The 14560-nt window shown below is 38.4% G+C and overlaps 1 protein-coding gene across 1 annotated transcript in view; it reads left to right on the top strand.

Moving 5' to 3' along the window:
• The window catches only part of VWF (von Willebrand factor), a gene marked incomplete at its 3' end in the record, with an annotated part of 118387 nt that extends 106293 nt beyond the window's left edge, over positions 1-12094 (top strand). The window contains exons 39-46 of the mRNA XM_010014333.1: positions 1422-1524; positions 1634-1708; positions 2220-2324; positions 2807-3012; positions 4367-4516; positions 8313-8423; positions 11010-11193; positions 12054-12094. Of these exons, the coding sequence (XP_010012635.1) occupies positions 1422-1524; positions 1634-1708; positions 2220-2324; positions 2807-3012; positions 4367-4516; positions 8313-8423; positions 11010-11193; positions 12054-12094 (975 nt within the window). The remainder of the gene's footprint in view (positions 1-1421; positions 1525-1633; positions 1709-2219; positions 2325-2806; positions 3013-4366; positions 4517-8312; positions 8424-11009; positions 11194-12053) is intronic.
• Positions 12095-14560: the final 2466 nt, after the last annotated feature.

Genomic DNA, 14560 nt, shown 5'->3' with positions numbered 1-14560 from the left:
TCATTCCTCTGTTCCTTTGTACCTCAGATCATGCTTGGGCTTAAGGAATTCTCAGTACCAATGCTCATATAGAGCTCTACTAACATCGTGCTCTCATTTCTTCTGGTGTTAGAAAGAGGCTCCTCTTATGCTGAAGAAACCCTGTATGAAAATCAAGGCCGATGAAAATGTTAGAGTGAACGTTGTGATTCTTTTTCTCTGTGTCTTGAAACGGCCACACCCTTCACACCACCACCTGCAAAAGCAGGCATTCTCTATCAGCTGCTTTCTTAGGACTTTTTAACCCTGAGGCCATTGAATGCTCTGGCATAGGGCTCTGAGCTGTTTTTTCCAAGCCCTGAGATAATGTTCTTTACTAGCAATACATCAACGCAAGCCTTCTTTGACTAAAATAGATTTCCTATGGATTAACCAACACTATGTGATTTGTTTCCTAAGCTTTCCTAAACCTCTGGTTGGCTTGTTCTGGCATGCCTGGTGTCTTATCCTTGCCATGCTGTTAACCTTTGAAAGTAAACTATCTTTTCAGATTCCTGTGACATCAGCGTGCTTAGATATTTCCTTCCTTTCTTCTTTTTAGTGATGGTCTCAGCAGACTGTTATTTTTAAACTGCGCTCAAAAGTTTTCTGGATGACACCTTGCCATTGTCTTTGTCTTAACCTGTTCTACATGTTCTCATCCAGAACCTGGAATGATTGTGCAATTTAATGTTGTTGTCCGGATAGTGCACCTTTTTACTCTTACCTTCCTGTTGACATGGGTGTTAAATGTGGATAGTTCTTTATAGGTAACTACGTCTCTAACATCAGTGATTTCCCTCTCTGTCATGAGAAAGAGCAGTGGTTAAGTAATGATACACCTTACTGGCAGTTTCTGAATGTGCTTATTATCTCCAGGTAACCACACAGTGATGGTTTCAGATTTACGGTTGCTTTAGTGCTTTTCCAGTCCTTGGGCCACTGGCAAATCAAGTGATGACACCCCACATATTCTTAGTTTAAAATATGCACTATTTATTTCTCTGCTTAAGTAGTGCTAATTTGGGAAAGCAGCCCCTTTTGTGTATTTCCCAAAATATTGTTGTTTCCATATTACCACTGAACATCCAGGCATGGTATGTAGTTGCGCAAGTCTGCTGTTAGTCACAATAGCCTGCAATTGCATTTATAGTATGAGTATTTTTCATGCTTAAAACAATAGTAATTCCTCACCCCATTCATGCATTCTTTACATCATTTTCTAAACTGATACACTACAGTCACTTCAGAATTATGTGTTTCCTTAGTTTCTTACAGAAGCATGTATAGTCTTCTGGTTTTCCAAATAAATGTTACTCACCCTCACCCACTCCCATCACTAACATACCAGTGAATGGAATATTTGATTTCTTTCTAACAATCTGTTTGGGGTTTTTTTGCAGCTTATGGAAACATGGATTCCTGCTAATGAGCCCTGCAACATCTGCACGTGTTTCGATAACAAGAAAGTAAACTGCACGGTCCTACCTTGCCCTACTGCCAAATGTAAATTCATTTAGCTCTAAGTATGATTGTACTTGAATTGATGTTTCTGTTACCTAGTTTTCTAGTTCTTATCCAAACTTGTTTTATGGATGTTTTCTTCTTACTCCAGCTGTTCAGTGTGGTCCCTGTGAAGTCCCTCGTCTGCGCAGGGACTCCAGCCAGTGCTGCCCTGAGTATGAATGTGGTAGGTTCTCATAAACTGTTGGAATCTTCTTGGTCCATATTTTTACCAGATGCTTCAGAGGTATACAATCCCTTTTCTTGTTTAATGCAATGCTCCATTTTTGAAACTGCTGAATGACTGCACAATCATCTGCACGGAAAAATAACTCCTGGGGAAGCTAGTCTCTATTTCATGTGAGTTTGTCCCTCTTTCTGTAAGAGATGAAGAAGGGACTGGAGCAATTTGTTTTTCTCTAAATGATGTTCGCATAGTCTTTTTTCAAGTATCTATATAGAGCATTCAAAGCTCTATATTTGCACATTAAATATAACATTAGAACCTTAATCCTCATAACCCAAGCGTGAGCTGATCCCTAAGCTATTTCGAAAACAAACTCTAATGTGCTGAACTCTTACTTTATATTTTAGGATAGCAACTGAGTGAAGGGAAAAAAAGTTTAATGGGGATGTCTTTTCTTGAGGGCTAACTGGTGAGGCATGGTCTTCAACACTTTCTCAATTTCTCTTCTTAGTCTGTGATCTGGTTTCCTGTGATTTGCCTCCTGCCCCTGTCTGTGAGTCTGGCCTGCAGCTTGCTCTGACCAACCCTGGAGAATGCAGACCAAATTATACATGTGGTAAGACATTTATTTTTTGTTTAGCAGGGAGTGGCACTGGAACATTGCATTTGAGGAACACTGGCAATTTCCCTTAGACCTTACTTTTTTCCTCTGAAAGGTTTAATTTTGGAGCCAACGGACAGCAATGGTTTCACAGACTTGGAAGAAGGGTTTTGTTGGCACTTTGAGTATGCTTTTGAATTAAGGAAAAGAGAAACACTTTACTCTTGGACTTGTGTGCTCTGACCCTTATGCTTATTTTATAAATCTTTTTGACTGTATATGACTCAAGAAGTTTTTGGCAGAGTAGGAACTTTTCTGAATCTGCAGCACAATCTTCGGCCTGGGTCTTTTATATTTGTGTTACTACTTAGCCTTTAAGCAGATTTATAACAGCTTGCAGTAGCAGTTAGTGCCTTGCTGCCAGAGAACTGTCGTGTTCACTTTCAGCACTTTGAAATGCCGTGTGCTTGACATGGTATCTATGTGCTTTCTCCTAGTGTGTAACCGAGAAGCATGCAGCTTAGTTCAAAGACCTTCCTGCCCACCACATCGAGAGCTGACTGTTAAGAAGACTGAGTGCTGTGATAAATATGAGTGTACCTGCGGCTGCATGAACTCAACAGTGAGCTGCCCTCTGGGATATCTGTCCAGATCTCTCACCAATGACTGCGGCTGCATATCTACCACCTGTGTTCCAGACATGGTAAGGGGAATGAATTGTCATTTCCACAGGTGAGAGTATCTTTTATACATGGAGTGACAGCACCAAAATACCAAAAAAAAGATATTATCAACCCCCAATGAAACTACTGGATAATGATTCGAGAGCATTTTAATTTACCTGAGAGAAATGGACTGTTGCATCAAACTGGTGCTTGTTTTATTATAGTAATTTATGCTGACATAACCAACCCATTCATTTGTTGTGACTTTGAAATAATCAGTTTTTATATATTTATTCATATATATATATAAACACACATATATACAAAACCCATCTGAAATGTCAAGGTCATTGAAGCATTAGGAATTTCAGAGGTAACTTTTAAATTTTTAATTTCTTTCTGGATAACAGAGGTACATGCTTTTTGATCTATATAGCTGCTACGTATTCTTTCAGTCCTATACTAACTTCACTGAAAGTTTGTGTGTTTGGGTCACCTTAGACTTAAACTTCTTGTGCTCATTGATTACCTTTTCCTCTGCTTGAGGAAGCATTGTATCTTATATGAACTATATTGCCACTTTAGAATTTTGGCAAATTAATATCTGACTCTGTTAAAGCTTCACCAGGATATATTTTTTCTTATTTTGACAACCTTTTATTAAGTTGTTTATATTAACCTTTAAGATAAGGTCACTTAGAGGAGTGGTTGCAGGGCAATACAGCCTTTTCATTGAAGCAACCTTCCCTAACAGCTTAACACAGGGTTACGCTGTCTTGCAGCTCAGGAGACTGACCCTTTATTTTCTGTTGCTAAGTAGTTCATGACATGGCATAAGTCATTTTATGTCTCTGTGACTTACTTGCTGTATCTACAAAAATAAATGTTCATCTCTTTAATAACATGCTGTAAATATTACTAATAGAAAGTGCAATATATGGCATGGCACTACTTTTGTGGTAACTGTGTTGGTCTAAGGATACAAGAGAATGAATGCTTGTAGCTCAAGGTAGGATCTTTTCAGATCAGCTGATTTAGCTGGAAAAAGTTTTAAGTGCATGTCTCCTTCTACAAGCCTCACTGTTTATTATTTCTAAATATTGGGTCATATTATACTTCCAGGGGAAGTGAGTCAGACCCTGACTCAGAAACTGACTGCAGGTAAAATTCTCCAATTTATTCTTTACAGAACAGCAGTTTTGGTTGCACTTATTTTCCTTTCCTCAACAGAGTGGCCACAATTCTAAGACCTGTGGCATTTCTACTGGGTTCAAAATATTCCATAAAATTTATGCATGTTTTCACATCTTAAAAAGCAGCCTTTTCGAGCCAGCAGTGTGCCCTTACAAACAGCAGTGTGCTTTGTCATGTGTTAATTGTTGCATTTGATAGGTGTGTGTGCACAACAACATAGTCTACCCCATTGGGACAACCTGGGAAGATGGTTGCAGAGAATGCTCTTGCACTAGTATGAGGGATGATGTTACAGGACTTCAGCTGATGGAGTGTCATGACAAAACATGTAACACGTTCTGCTCTCGGGTGAGTAGCATTTAAACCAGTGCATTAGCCAGCAGAGCCCTGGTGGGGATCTGAAATGATTACTTTTAAACCTGTGTGTTTAGAGAAACCAGAGAAAAATAGAAAATAAGTGTTGTAGCAACGAATTACCTTGGGAACAGAGTCTAAGAGGGCCTAAGCATTACTGACTTCATTTTAGGGTTATTATTTTAGGATCATATCTTTCTGCCAAAGAAACTGGGGACAAGTTCAGTTTATATTTCAGTAAAAGGAGAACTGCATCCTGAAGTGTCTATCATTTACACCACTTGCACAATAAGTACTCATGATGTATGAAGTTCAATTTCAAACAACTCTTCTAGCTGAAGTTCACTTTCTGAAGAGAACATTTCAGACCTGTCTGTTGCTCAGCTCTGCCCATTATAGCAGTAATAAGACCACATGCTGTGGCCTTTATTATGCTCAGACATCTGCTACATGCTATAAAATTATGTGGTCTACTTTTGGAAGCCCACAAAGGAGGTATGAGCTGCTTTGTTATATCAGCATAGTTGGTCAAGCAGGAGGAGACAGATACTTTGTAAAAAAGTCAGTAGAAGAATTCTAGAAAGGCCAAAGGAATTGGTTAAAAGTCAGTAGTGCTTCCCAGTGTCATAGATTAGAAGGCTTTGACTATAACATGATTTGTGCAAACAAAAGTTCAAAATGGTTTTTATACTTCCTTTAAACTATCAAATTTACATACCTAATATTCCTTACCTTAACATAATGTGACAGTTAAGGAAGTAAAAAATCACTGTAAAATTAAATGTTATGCTCTAGAGCTGCATTTTGCTCTGGTATCTAGCACCTTGTACCCATAATCCTTGAGCATTACCATGTCCTTGTCTCATGAGGTTAGCATGGATGGGTCACTCAGTGAAAATATAGTTTGGGTCTACAGAAAAAGCAGATGGCAGAAGAGAGGTTAAGAAAAATCAACACATGATACCTCTTTTTTCTTGTTGCCTTTCATAAAATCAACTAGGTTGGAAAAGACCTTCAAGATCATCAAGTCCAACTGTTACTTTTGGAAGAAAGCTTTTCATTAGCAAACCTTGTATATGCAGCTATGAGAAGTTAGAGGTATTCTATTAGCTTTTGGAAACACATTATTGATAATGTGCCTGGGAGTCAAAGACTGACCCTGGGCATAGAGCATGTATGTACAGCAACATTAACTCAGTCACAGCTGAGTTAACGTTGTTGAAGAAACCCTGCACTGTCTGACTTATTTTAAATTCTCATTTGACTATAGACTAATATGTATGTTAAAACAGCTAGCCATGTATTAAAATTTGACTGTGGATATTTCAGTTAACCAAACCAACACCTGAAAAGCAATTCTCTTTTCTGAACTCTATTGAGCTAATTGTGCCTAGGTTTTTAAAGAATTAATGCAGCTATATTTTAATGGCATTTAACTTGTAGCCTCTGTATCAGAACAAGGCTAGACAGCATATATACATATATATATATATATACTATGTATGTGTACACTTGAGAAGGCGTGAGCAAAATATAATCTTTTTTTTTAATAATATTTTCTTCTGTTGTGTCTTAAACACTGCATCATCCCCTAGAAAAAGAGGAAAAAAACAATCCATTGCCCTCTTCCCCGCCCCCACCAAAGGAAACTAGTGCTCTTTCTGCAAGCGTAGAGTTTGGTGAGAAAACTTGAGCATGCCCAATGCAGTGAAAACCATGATGTGAGAGCTTTCAGTTGTTGCAGGAGAATCCCTTTGATTTCCATTTTTAAAAGATATTTGTTTCTAGTATAGTAATTATTATGAAATATTAGATCTAAAGTATCTGACTGTGTTTTGGCTCATAGCCATGACTTATCAATAATTCATTATTCTAAAAAAGTATCATTAATGCAGAGGTACAGTTTCTTGACAAATCAGCCTTAAGCATTTTAGCATCAAAATGCTTTTTTAAAACAAACACCGCTCTTATCTTGATCATAACAAAAACAAACTCAGATTATATCTCTAGGTTTAGAATGTAAAGAAATACCATAGAAAAAGGTGGGTGTTTCATTTAAATGAGCAAATCTCTGATGATTTGAACATTTCTCTGAGAAGGCTAACACAAAATACAGATTTTTCGCTTGCAAACCATATGTAGGTTTGCTTCATTATACTTCCTAGTCCCCTCACTTTTTTTGTCGTCTTCTATCTTTCTGTTACCACAGTTTTGAGAAACTAGGCAGATAGTTGCTGCAATCATTGCATGTGCCACAAGGAGGAGTAGTGTCTCCCTCGAGGAGTTTAGCTATTACTTCTCTGAGAGTATATCAGACTACATCCCTTCAGAGAATCGTGGTAGTAAAATAGCTAACAGCCTTCTAAACGCCTTAAAATCACTAGTATACTAGTGAAGGAAGCACTTGCTTTGCTTAATTTCTGTCAATATTCTTGGAGTTAGGTACTTTGTAAGTGATATAAAAGTATGGTTCAAAGTACTGGATAACTTAAAGTATTAGACGATTATGAGAAGAATGAAACATAATTTTCTGGGAAAAGTGTTTAAGACAATGCCATTTGGCTGAGTATGTGTAAATTCATTAGGATAGATTTTCAAGCGTCTTGATTAATTACATTAAAATAAAGAATATTTGGACCCTATCTGCAAAAGCATAGTGAATGATGGTTGTAATAGATGCTAACTACAAAAGCTATGCTTTTAATCTCCAATATTGCAAATGGATATTTTCTTTTGAAATAGCACATAAAACATGGTAGTAAATGGCTTAATGGTGTATGTTAAGGAGGTCAAAGAAACTAATGTAAAAGGAAGACTGTTGTTTGAATTAGATGTGCAGTATCTCATTCAAAAACTGTGAGAGTCTTGTTGGGAGGTAATTTCAAACATCCTGCTTGTATTTTAAAGCATAACTTTTTATGGAAATTAGGAAGTGATACCTTAATGTTCTAGAGACTTTCAAACAGAGAATTAAGTCCTCACCTGGGGTACTTCTTCTCTTTCCACTTCTGTCTTTTTATGTCATTGTTCTTTTCTGTCTTGTGGCGAAAGAGGGTAGATTTAGATTAGATATTAGGAAGAAATTCTTCACTATGGGGGTGGTGAGACACTGGCACAGGTTGCCCAGAGAAGCTGTGGCTCCCCCATCCTTGGAAGTGTTCAAGGCCAGGATGGATGGGGCCTTGGAACAACCTGATCAAGTGGAAGGTATCCCTGCCCATGGCAGGGGGTTGGAACTAGATGAGCTTTAAGGTCCCTCCCGACCCAAACCATTCTGTGATTCTAAGAAATCTTTGTGCTATTACATATTTGAGCAGATCCTAGAAAAAAAACAACTCAGAGGAGTTGTTTTTTTTTAAATGCTAGGCACCATCAACATTTTCTATACTCGAAGAAGGGGTGCTCCATACCACATTAATGATACTGATATCCTTGCAAGGTTCGTAAGTTGATTGGCATGACCTGAGCAAGGATAGTACCTAGAATTAGTCCATGTAGTTGAAGTGAATATGTCTTATTTAACAGGAACTAGTATGATGAGAAATTCTGCTCTTAGTGTGTGAATTTTTTTTTTAATGACAGATAATATCATTTAATAGGATGCTGAGGTGGGTGGACCACTTGTTTGTTTTGTAACAGCAGTGTGGGGCCTTACAGTTCTGTTTTCAAGCTTCCCTTTCTGTAAAAAGTTACTAATGTTAAACATTTATCTCAGTGTTTAATTTTGGTATTAATCTTCTCATTTATCTCCTATTCCTGGATCAGTTGGTCCTTTTATTTTCTCCTACAGGGTTACAAGTACATCATCCAGGAAGGGGAGTGTTGTGGGAGATGCCAGAAGACTGCCTGTGAGGAGCAGCTGTTCTGGTCTCGGGGTGATGCAGATCCTCGTTTGCATGAGGTGAGGTGGCAGTGGCATGGACGCTTCCTCTTCTAGCAGAAGTGCCTGGTAATTATTTTGTGTTCCACAGAAGGAGGTTGAAGAAGAGAAGAGATATTTTTTCTATATATCAAGCAGCACTGAAAACCAATGTTTTGTAGGAAGCTTGACATGAGCCGGCTTCAGCGTGCGCTTGCACCCAAGAAACCCAACCGTATCCTGGGCTTCATCAAAAGAAGCGTGACCAGCAGGTCAAAGGAGGTGATCCTGCCCCTCTACTCTGCTCTTGTGAGACCTCACCTGGAGTATTGTGTCCAGTTCTGGTGTCCTCAACATAAAAAGGACATGCAGCTGCTGGAGCAAGTCCAGAGGAGGGCCACGAGGATGATAAGAGGGCTGGAGCACCTCCCGTATGAAGACAGGCTGAGAAAGTTGGGGCTGTTCAGCCTGGAGAAGAGAAGCTCTGTGGAGACCCCACAGCAGCCTTCCAGTATCTGAAGGGGGCCTATAAGGATGCTGGGGAGGGACTCTTTGTTAGGGACTCTAGTGGTAGGACAAGGGGTAATGGCTTTAAACTTAAACAGGAGAAGTTTAGGTTAGATATAAGGAAGAAGTTCTTTACAGTGAGGGTGGTGAGGCACTGGAATGGGTTGCCCAAGGAAGTTGTGAATGCTCCAACCCTGGCGGTGTTCAAGGGCAGGTTGGACAGAGCCTTGGGCGACAATGTTTAGTGTGTGGTGTCCCTTCCCATGGCAGGGGGGTTGGAACTAGATGATCTTAAGGTCCTTTCCAACCTTAACTATTCTATGATTCTATATGTAACTTGTTTGGTTCTAACAAGCAAACCCTCCCCATCCTTTTTGGTCTCTAAGGAAGTGATATTTTTGTGTAAATTTAGTAATTTCACAAATGGTAGCTGAAAAGAATGTTAGCAGGATGTGATGCTTCTCTGGCTGAAGGCAATGTGTTTATCCCAATTACATAGTATTTTTCTATGGATAGCAGGCAGATGGGGTAGTGGATTGCTTTAATTTCAGAGTCCTATGTAAATGGGATATCCTATTTGGTACACACTGAAATGTTAGAAAGTAAATGATGGTAGAAACATGAATTATTCTCTGGTTGCTAAAGATGATTGTTGCATACCAGATCAGACCACAATGGCCCAGGCCACGCTTGTGTTCTGCTCAAAATACCTGTTTATTTTCAGCAGTGTGCCTCTTCCCTTAGGATTCAGAGACCCAGCGGGAAGTGAGTGTATATATCGGTCATTTAAAATGTGCAGCGGATACCCTACAGCCCTGGAAAGCTACCTGGATATTTTTTTTGTTTTTGTCTACATTTTTAATTCCTTCAGGTTATTCAGTTTGGTCTATCCCTAACCCAACCACCTAACCCAACAACTCTGCCTGCCCCAGTAGCATTGAATTGCTTAATCCTGTGCAGAGCTTTGGATTCAAGAAAGGCAGGAGCAGATAGTTACATATATTTAAAATAACAGACAGATTTAAAATCTCCAGCTTTTCTTCCCTAAGTGTTGTTCTTCATAAAGCATCTGCATTTTCATCTACATCTCATGTTCACATATTAATTTTTTAATTGCTTCTTTTTCAAAAGCAGTCTGCTGAACTCTTTAAAAAAATATTAATGAATCGTTTTGCAGCCTGCCTCTTCCCTGCTTTTTCCAAGGACATTTCTTAATGTGGATTAGTATTCCTCTCAGCTTTGTAGAACAAGTCTTCAGAAGGCCCATGTGAATGTCCCAGTGTGTCTTACTGATTTCTGTCATTCTGATGGAGTAATAAATGCTTATATTCTGCTGTATCTTGCTGTGTCCTCTTTCAGTCTTTTTGTCATTAACAATGAAGTATGTAACACGAGAAGTATGAACACATGAAAATATTCCCTAACTTTCTGAGCAAAAATATTTGAATTTACTGGAGTTTGGGATCTGATTTTCACTTTCAGTATTCTTGAAGTGTATTCCAAGAGTTTTAACAGTGCAGGCATACAGCTACAAAGCAGTCATCAGGTCTTCCCGGTGATGAACTGTGACAAGCATCTTCTTTCTGGCCTGTAGTGATGTCTCTTCCCATAATAGTGCTTGAAGTTCCCACCTTGTCTGACCCATGGGTAATTATAATCAGTAGGACTGTCAACAGGATCCAGTCTCTTCTACATTTGCAAGTATTTTCTGGTGTACAGCGTACTGCCAAAACCTGCTTTGGGTTGACTAGAGTTTACTTGCAACAGGTTCCAGCAGAAAGAGATCCAGCAAAGAGGTGCTGCCAGCTACTGGGTAACAAATGTACATTTAGCTAGGAGTACTGTTTCTTCTTCACATGGTATTTCATCTGCCTCTTAATTTTTAACCCTAAGGATACTCCTGTAATTCCTACGCTCTACAAACTAAGTAGCAGACTGTTCTATAAACTAATTGTTGCAGTGAAGATTTGTGGACAACTGTTGAGTGACAGACTGTTCCTGATGCAGTAAATGTGCTTTTTGCAAACCAGCATGCTTGCAAACCAGTTCTGGTGGTCTTCCCTCTATGCAGTGGCACAAATACTGCTGTCTATATTTAGTTCTTCTACGATTTACCATCAGGTTGGCACAGAGTGGCGATCCCCCTTCAACCATTGCCTTGTCAATGAGTGTGTCCGGGTGAACAATGAGGTTTTTGTGCAACAGAAGAATATTTCTTGCTCTCAAATGGATGTGCCTGACTGTCCAGAGGGAACTGAACTACGCTGTGACCAAGTAATAGATTGCTGTCCTTCCTGCAGATGTGGTAAGGTTATATGTATGACAAACAGAAACACCCATCTTGTGTTGATGTCTTGTTTCTCAACAGCAATTTCCAAAGTGCATGTTTTACAAGTATACTACTACTTTGAAGCTCTCCTGTAGAATTTAGACATTGAGTACAATAGCACCTGCTGCTATTACTTTCTCTTTCCAGGTGATGTTTACTATCTCTTCTTGAACTAATTGCAGTTGAAGCTATTTTGGACTGCTTCAGAGAGACATACCAGGCTATGTTTCTACAGCTCCAGCCTGCATTGTTAAGCATTTACAAGACGTCTTGAGATGCTTTTGTTGTAGGAAGTGCCTGCTATGAACAGGGAGTTTGCATGCAGCCGTGCTGTCTTCTGCGTGTCTCTGAGCATGTGGCTGTGGCTATTTCCTAGCATAGACTTGGGTCAAAAGTCCAAATCAGAAGATTTGGCTAATTGGGAAGATGTCCAGTTGTGTTTAATTGATTAGTATATATGCAAAAACAGAGTGAGGATCTAGCAGTGGGAGCAGGAGAGGAAATGCATATTGTAACTTGCAGAAAACCTAAGTGCATCTTCTGAGAGTGCAAGGCTTGAATTGGAGGGGAAAATTTGTATTGTGCCATGTACTTGTTAAAAAACAGCTCAGTAAGATGTATTTGGAGATGGAATTCAAAATAACTGACAAATTGCTACATTTCAAGGTATAATGTAAGAGGGACCAGTTATGCCTTTTTACAGTGAAACAGAATCTAAATGTGCTTTGAAATGCTAATAAATCAAAAAAGCATACCTGTGGTGTACTAAATCTTGGTAATGTCATGAAAACAGTAATGCTAAATGGAATATAATGGAATATTATCTTCTTTTTCAGTACCCCTGAATGGCTGCCCTTTGAATGGCACTGTTATTGGGGTAAGACGTGATTCCTTTTATTTGCTGTGATAGTAAGATGTTTAGATATATGAATGAGCTCTTGAAGAACACAAACTTACCAGAATACACACAAGCATCCAGGACAGATTTGTCCAGACAAAATCTCTGGAAGTGAGACCTTGGTGTAAGAGCAGCGGCAAGAGGCTCAGCATGTGTATGTCCAGTTCATGATGATGCCACAGTCTTATATGACAATAAGTATCTCTGAAAAATGGGCACAAAGTGTTTCCTTATCTTGAACGGAGGTTTGAGAAAAGTTCTTAGAAACTGTGGTAATCTGCAGTGTGTAATGAGTTGCAGGCTACCAAATGCACAGGAAACTATCTGTGAGAGATAATCTCAAATATGATCCTTGCCCACTTTGGGGAAGCAAAAACTTCCCGTATTCTACCTAGAGGATAAGGCAGATTAAAGAAGGATGGAGAGTCTTGCTCCACCTGTGTGGAAGGAGGGGTATCCCTCCTTGGCTATTAGCAGGAACAGGAAAACTGAGCTTCCTCACTGTTTGACCTCTTTTGCCTTTGAAGATCCCTGCTGATATGCCCTCAGAGGAAATTTTTTCTCAACTGCATATTTAATGGATAGATTAAGACATGTTTAACCCAACCCATGACAGTGGGAATGAGGGGAGTTAAGCATCTGATCTCATTTATGCCGAATTTATCTTTGGAGAGCTCTGTCAATTGTCCATTGTTTCCCTAAATCCATATTCTGGCAGCATCTCTAGTGTCAAAGAGCTCTAAATATTCTCATCATTCCCCAGGGAAACAGGTCCTGTTCAGTCATTTAACTTAACTTTTAACCTATGTATTCCTGCATTTTCAATGTGTGTCTTTCTTTCTTTTTTCATTTATTTAAATGGTAAGTTTACCCAAATCTGTTTGGACTATTGAGGTATGGCAGAGAGAATATTTCTCCATCTATTTCTTCTGGGTTTGATTTTTTTCTTAGTTGATAGGTATAAGTTTATCAGTTTGCTAGAGCTCCTGTCATGAAGAATCTATCATTCTGTGTGGGGATTACTTCCCTGTAGAATTAAATCCAAGGAATAACTCTGTCTTTCTTGTCAGAACACTGGGAGAAAGATTTTAAAGTGGTAAAATCTAAAATCATCTGCTTTCTCTTTGATTCCTCTGTTTGTCTCATCTATAGTATGTTGCCAAAACTAGTTGTGACATTTTATAAAAACCATTCTTGTAGAGAATGTCATGCAGTATAGTAATTGCTAGCTTCTGCCACCTTCTGTTATATCAGATATATATATATCTATTCTGTGTTGCAAAAAGATATCTTTCCAGTTGCATGCCGTTCTTTCATGAACAACTAATTTTTTTCTCTTCCAGCAAAATATTTACCGGATCTGCAAGTCTTTGTTCTATTTTCAAGTGTTTTAAAATATTTTAAAATACTTTAAAATACTTTAAAGCAGAAGCAAATTTTGAATCAAAATGTCATGTTGAAGACAAGATGAGAAGTATCCGTATTTTTCAGACTTAAAATATTTCAGCTTCTGCAATACGGAAAAAAAATCCTATGTTAATAAAATTTTCCCAGTTGAGAATGAATTCAGAAAGTGTTTCAGTTGACAGAAAACTACCTTTTGACTCATTCTTATTTGCTTTCTGGCTATGTATAAAAGCTGTCTCTTTTTTTTTTTTTCCATTTAATACAGCTTTTAAAATGTCTTATTGTATTTCCTGACAATTAATCATTTTATCAAACACTGCCTGTGTAAGATTTTGAGAGTGTAGGTAGGCCCCAGCTGTTAAGTTACTTCTGTGCTCTTGCTGTTGCAAATGTCAAGCATTACTCAAGTTAGCATTCAACAGTGCAGTTGCAAAAATATTTTCTCAGAATGGAAAGTGTGAAATTTGAGTTGAGATATAATCTTAAAAGATTTCTAAACAAAGTGGCCATTTTGTTTTTTTAAAAAAGAATGGATCTTATAGTAGGACTTGTCTTAAATTAATTACATTTTCTTTTCAATTAGACCAGCTTAATTTAATGACTTATTATGAGCTTACTAATGTATAATACACCTTCTTAGTTGTATGTTTGAGAGCTTTTGAGCAGCTGGCATTACTACAGCTATGTCTTACACTATTCCCTACTTCAATGACTGTTCCAGAGTTCTGGTCAGGAAGGAAGATGTGGTGTCCACAGAAGTTTATACTTCCTGGATTTCAAAACCTTTATTCTGGTCCTTTAAGAATAGGTTTCAAGTTTCATTTTATATCAAGGGAAAACTTTCCTCCATTAACTCATTCACTAAATAGTTCCAAGTTTTGAGTCTTTTACTGCAGTTCTGTTCACTGAGTGTGTCCTTAATCCCTTTACATTTTTGTCTTGTATCTGGTTACCAATATTATATTCCAGTAATTTGGTGTATTGCATTTACTCTGCTGTTCTTAACAATGCTGTGGGCTTTAACTGCAGACTTCCAAG

This window comes from Nestor notabilis, unplaced genomic scaffold (assembly GCF_000696875.1).
Source record: "Nestor notabilis isolate BGI_N333 unplaced genomic scaffold, ASM69687v1 scaffold14415, whole genome shotgun sequence".
NCBI lineage: Eukaryota > Metazoa > Chordata > Aves > Psittaciformes > Psittacidae > Nestor > Nestor notabilis.
This window is presented reverse-complemented; position numbering and strand designations above follow the sequence as displayed.